The sequence below is a fragment of the Humulus lupulus genome, chromosome X (assembly GCF_963169125.1).
Source record: "Humulus lupulus chromosome X, drHumLupu1.1, whole genome shotgun sequence".
Classification (NCBI taxonomy): domain Eukaryota; kingdom Viridiplantae; phylum Streptophyta; class Magnoliopsida; order Rosales; family Cannabaceae; genus Humulus; species Humulus lupulus.
Genome location: NC_084802.1, coordinates 208,010,086 through 208,016,076, shown reverse-complemented (window position 1 = coordinate 208,016,076; position 5,991 = coordinate 208,010,086). Strand labels below are relative to the sequence as shown.

General features: G+C 32.4%; 1 protein-coding gene across 1 annotated transcript; it reads left to right on the top strand.

The window, feature by feature from the left end:
- The first annotated feature begins 2,164 nt into the window (after nucleotides 1-2,164).
- LOC133804613 (cyclin-A1-1-like) lies at nucleotides 2,165-5,330 on the top strand. Its single transcript, XM_062242759.1, has 10 exons — nucleotides 2,165-2,550; nucleotides 2,850-3,206; nucleotides 3,330-3,466; nucleotides 3,637-3,729; nucleotides 3,841-3,974; nucleotides 4,061-4,136; nucleotides 4,243-4,319; nucleotides 4,397-4,580; nucleotides 4,658-4,792; nucleotides 4,896-5,330. Exons 1-10 carry the CDS (start codon nucleotides 2,319-2,321, stop codon nucleotides 4,965-4,967), a joined length of 1,497 nt encoding a protein of 498 aa, XP_062098743.1. The 5' UTR covers nucleotides 2,165-2,318; the 3' UTR covers nucleotides 4,968-5,330.
- Nucleotides 5,331-5,991: the final 661 nt, after the last annotated feature.

Below are 5,991 nucleotides of genomic sequence, written 5' to 3'. Positions count from 1 at the left end.
TTTTTTTTAAGTTGCACTTATACAAATATATATATATATATACTAGATACAAGCAACGTGCACGTTTGCTTAATTTTATTTATAGAATTTATTAATTATTTTTATTAAATTTAAATTAATGTCATATAAATTTTGAAATATATCTTATTTTAATTAAATAATTTATTTATTTTTGTTTAAGTTTGTGTTTGTTCTAGTTTTTGAATTTGAGAGTGATAACAAGAGATTATACATTATATGTTTAATGTAATATTAAATATTATACGTGGATTTTAAATTTAAGTTTCTTTCTAGTTTTTTAAAAAAAAAAACAATTTGTTGCTAATTCATAGTAAATTCTAATAAGCGAGTTTAAGTTTAATTAAATTTTATTTAAGTTATAAAATATTTGATTTTATTATTTTTAAATAATTATCATTGTAAAATATCTCAAAAAAATCATATTTTAATTTTTTTAATTATTTATTATTTTAAAATAATTATCATTGTAAAATATCTGAAAAATATCATATTTTAATTTGTTTAATTATTTATTATTTTTAAATAATTATTGTTGAAAAATATCTCAAAAATATCATATTTTAATTTTTTTAATTATATATTTTATTTTATTTAAGTTTAAGTGTTTACAAATTACCGTTAAATATAAGAATATTCTGTTAAAGTTAACACTAAAAAAAATAAAAAACTGTTAAAACTAGGGCTGAGCATTGGACGGGTTGGTCGAGTTACAAGGCATTTTTACCTGTCCAATGTCATAATCGGGTTAGCAAAAGTGACCCGTAACTTGCCCAATTAAAAAAAAAAAAATTTCAACCCGTTCAATAATTTGGGCGAGTTGGTCGGGTTAACCCGCCCAAACCGAAATTGTATTTTTTTTTTGGCGGGTTGGTCGGGTCAACCCGCCCAAACAAAAGTGTTATTTTTTTTTTTTTACATTTTTTTCTTTTAAATACTAGTACTAATAATGTGAAGTTTATCTTTTTAAGCTTAAAACAATATTTTAAATTTATAATAAAAATATGTTCCATTTATCTTTTCACTTTATTAAATGCTGATACTGTCACTGACACATTACTCTTACCAAATATTTTTCTTCCTACTTAAAAGAAAGTAAAGGAATTAGCAGAGAAATACTATAAAGATAATATGGTTTATAATTTGGTTCAATTTTTAATTGAGTGATACATCTACGCCAAAGTAAGGGATTCAAGTTTCTATCCAAAATAGTGTCTTAGTGTGTAATCAATTAGATTATCATTTAACTATGTATTTAGTTAGGAATGATATTATCTTAAGGAGTCAAAATTAACCATAAGATAATTTTTTTTTCAATCAATCACTTTTATATTGATGACAATTTTTTTTTTCAATCAATGACATTTATATTTAAGATGGCCCACTAATTGTCATACATAATTGTGTGTGCATATATCATTATGCATTTGAATCTATTGGATTTGACATTTTAAGAGTAAAAAAAGGATTTAAAAAGAAAAGAAAAAAGGATGTTAATATTTGAAAATTTGATGGTATTGATTTTGGTAGGGAAGGGTAAATATCGTACCTAAGAGAAGACATAGATCAGCTTTCTATGTAGGACACTGACTTGTTAGGTTAGGTATGTGTGTATTTTGTCTCCCAATTATTTACAACTAAACTAAGGCCAAAAAGATGAAGTTGCACTTGCACTCGACCGTTTGAATTCAAATTCAAAAAAAGAACCTAAGAAAGATAATAATAGGACATGGCTGTGACTCACAAACACTTCTTGATTGGCCAATTAGACCCCCAAAAAAGGCTGTCACTTGGCTTGACCAACCCGGGAATCCTCTTCTCTGATTCTAAAAATATAACTTTGTATGTATCTATGTATGCAAGTAGGTGAGAGTGAGAGACAGAGCAGCTTTTGTATTTTAAAAATATTAAAATTAAATTCTTTTTTTTTTCCTAAAAAAAAAATATATATATATTAATATTAAAACCAAATTCAAAAAAGAAGAAGAGGAAGAAGAGGAGAAGAGAAGAGCGTAGCTTAGTGGTCCCCACTCCACTCTTGTCCGCTCCTAACGAATACCGAGCCCAATCAACGGTCACGATCTTCGCAAATTCAAATTACCTCATCTCCCTCTCTTCTCAGTCTTACTTAATTCAATTCTTTCACACTTTCTTTCTCTCTCTATATCCTTTTCAAATATGCCTCTTCAAAACACAACCCCAATTCCTTCTCTAACAAACTCTTTTCTCTTTCGAAACTAAGGGTTTTGTTTTCGTTTTTGTTGTCTTGGACGGAAATTCTGAACTGGGTTTGATTCAATATGTCGACCCAGAATCGTCGTTCGTCTTTTTCCTCATCAACTTCTTCTTCTCTGGCTAAAAGGCATGCTTCTTCTTCTTCTTCGTCGTCGTTGTCGGTTGAGAATGTGAGGAAGGTTACAGCTGTGGCCCAACAGTTGGCCAAGAAGCGAGCGCCTCTCACTAACTTGACTAATCGAAATAATGTCCCTCATTGCGCTTCGAAGACGAATGTTCCTTCGTCCACTTTGGTACCTATTATGTCTTAATCTTTGTTTAATGGGTTGTTTTCCATTTTCTTGTTTATGGGGTTTCACTAATTTTCACAATTTTCTGAAGAAGAAGAAAAAAAAGTTGTCTTTTTTGGGTAAAGAAAAACTTTTTGTATGAGACAAATAAAACGAAATATTCATGTAATATGAGTCTAATTATGAAAACTTTTAGTTAATCACTATGTATGAATGTCTACAAATAGTTAAAACAATATTATGGATTTATGCATTTTTTTTCAGAGTGTACTCATTTGGAAATTTTGATTTGACATGTGAAGGTACCATTCGCAACTAAGAAAAAGGAACCTAGTAATGTGGGGACCTCTGGGAATAAGTTGCCCAAATCCTCAACTGCCAAACCGAGTTTCAGTGTTCCTTCTAAGGTGGTTGTTACTTCTCTCCAAAGAAGTGATGAAGCTCACCCTAGCATTGTTGCTGTTCCAGCCCCATGTAGTATGGACATGTCTCCAACTAAATCAGACAGTCTTTCGGTATCGATGGATGAATCAATGTCTACATGTGATTCTTTCAAGAGTCCAGAAGTCGAATATGTTGACAACGATGATGTTCGAGCAGTTGATTCTATTAACAGGAAGACATTCAGCAATCTCTACATTTCAGATCATTCTGAGTCAACAGGTATTTATGTCATACCATCTCTGCATTTCAGTTTTTTTGTGTTAATATGTAACCTTTAGGACTAAAATTAGTTTAAATTTCATTTTTTTGAACTACAATAATGTTTTATTATTGTTCTTGCAGAAAACATTTGTAATAGAGATGTACTCGTGGAGATGGAAATGGATGATACGATTGTTGATGTTGATAATAATTTCATGGATCCGCAGTTCTGTGCAACTATTGCTTGTGATATATATAAGCATTTGCGCGCATCTGAGGTTTGAAATCTTTCTTCGTGTTACTATTGTACTACATATACTCAACTACAGTCATATCTTTACATTAATGCAGCATGCTAATATGAAGTCCTGCATTAATAAAGCTCAACTAAATTTCCCAGCTTATTTCTTTTCTTTTGTTGGGTTCTGTTCAATTCATTGGATTTCAGATGAAGAAAAGACCTTCCACAGATTTTATGGAGAAAGTTCAGAAAGATGTGACTCCTAGCATGAGGGCAATTCTAATAGATTGGCTAGTGGAGGTAGCTTACACTTGTCACTTTCTAATATTATACTAATATACTATTGTTCATTGATGTAGCTTTTACTTGTGACCTTATTAAAGATTGCAAAAATTTCATTTGTAATTTCAGGTGTCTGAAGAATACAGGCTTGTACCTGATACATTGTATTTGACAGTGAACTACATAGATAGGTATCTTTCTGGGAATCTCATGAATAGGCAACGGTTACAGTTGCTTGGCGTGGCCTGTATGATGATTGCCTCGTAAGTTACTCTTCCTATGCTTAATCATACAAATACTAAATTGTTTTTGTGTTATGATATTAACATGAAAATGATTCTGCTTCCAGAAAATATGAGGAGATTTGTGCACCCCAAGTGGAAGAATTTTGTTATATAACAGACAACACCTACTTCAAGGACGAGGTACGGTCATCTCCTTTGTTGCCTTAACTGTAAATTGCTGGAAATCCTTATTCATATTCTTACCTAAAACCCCATTAACACAAAACTATTTCCTTCACTTTTACAGGTTTTGCAAATGGAATCTTCTGTTTTGAATTTCTTGAAGTTTGAAATGACAGCCCCAACAACTAAATGTTTCTTAAGGTATAGGCTAAAGCTTTTTCTTGTCTTTTAATACAAATTTTCTTTCCGGTTTTTGTAATAACAATTATGAATTCCAGGAGATTTGTTCGTGCTGCTCAAGGAATTAATGAGGTCCCATTAATGCAATTCGAGTGCTTGGCTAACTACCTTGCAGAATTATCTCTTTTAGAATATAGTATGCTCTGTTACGCTCCATCAATGATAGCAGCATCAGCAATTTTCTTGGCCTATTTTATCATCATCCCATCAAAGAGACCATGGGTATGTGTTTATCAACTTCTCTCATTGTTTAGATTTTCCAGCTTGGAAGTAAATCTCATTTGTTTCCATGGGAACAGAACTCCACCTTGCATCATTACACACAATACCAGCCATCAGACTTGTGCAGCTGCATCAAGGAACTTCATCGCCTTTGTTCTAATAACAACTGCTCAAGTTTACCCGCCATTAGAGAGAAATACAGTCATCATAAGGTAAAAATAAAGTTATATTTTTTAAAAAAGAAAATTACAGTCAACATATTTTTTAAAAAAGAAAATGGCATCTGATTCTGAACTACATACATTTTTGGTTCAGTACAAATATGTAGCGAAGAAGTACGTCCCTCCTATTATACCTACAGAGTATTTCCACGACCAAAGCCACTAGACATTGAAAGGTTGATAATTCCAATGCCCTGTTGGACGGACTTGTGGGGGTGATTGGTGAATCTGGTGGCAGCTGGTTCCTGATTTTCCATGCAATGGATGGAATCAAATTTTTTTTTTCTTTTTTTCCTTTTTATAACTAAATTGTATATTTTGGTTCTTTTTTTCTTTTCTTTAGCGTAGCGTAGCACCAATAGTCTTTGTTTAGAGGCTATTGGGTTTCTAGCTGAATCGTTAGTGATTTTCAGTGAAATTTGTACCAATAGTCTTTGTTCCTATCCACCCACCCAACCCATCCCCACCTTTAATGATATGGTTCACAATTGTGTTGCTGCAAGTAGAAAATCCACTTTTAATGATATTACTCACAACTGAGTTGCTAGACATGATAAAATTCATGAATAAGTGAATAAGCACTACAATCATGTATCTTCTAAATTTAAAATTACTCCAATAAAATAAATATAAATAAATGATTAAGAGCTGTATTGTGGTGGAAACCTAGTTCTTTACACATGTATAGTGGCGCACGTGCTGAAAGGAACACTTGAAAGTTTAAACCATGGTGTTTATGCCCCCGAGTTAGAAATTTACGGAAGCGATTTTGGGAAACTATTGGTTTGATTGTTGATCTAAATTGTGATAGGGGATCTAAATTGTGTTTTGGACTCTAATGAAAAGGAAGGAGGCAGGCGGTGTTTGATTGTTGAGGGAGCGGGCCTTAGAGAATTTACGAGGAAATCGAGCGGAGTTGATTTAGGAGGCGCGAGAGCTTTCTCTATGTGGTCAAATAAGCAGAAATTCGGGGATCTTATTCGGGAGGGGCTAGATAGAGTTATTCTTGATACAAAATGGGTCTCGGCTTTTCCAAAAGCGGGTGTTAAGGCTTTACCTATTAAGGATTCATATCACACTTCCTTTAGTCCTTGATCTCTTTTTAAATGCAGATTATTTCCGAATCCCATTTAGGTTCTTAGATGTTTGGTGCCATGACCTAGGTTGTAGGGAAGTCATTCACAAGGCTT

Coding starts and splice junctions, on each gene's coding strand:
- LOC133804613 (XM_062242759.1), top strand. CDS start 2,319: ATGTCGACCCAGAATCGTCGTTCGTCTTTTTCCTCATCAACTTCTTCT. Junction 3,975..4,060: donor GCCTGTATGATGATTGCCTC/GTAAGTTACTCT, acceptor TTCTGCTTCCAG/AAAATATGAGGAGATTTGTG. Junction 4,581..4,657: donor TCCCATCAAAGAGACCATGG/GTATGTGTTTAT, acceptor CCATGGGAACAG/AACTCCACCTTGCATCATTA.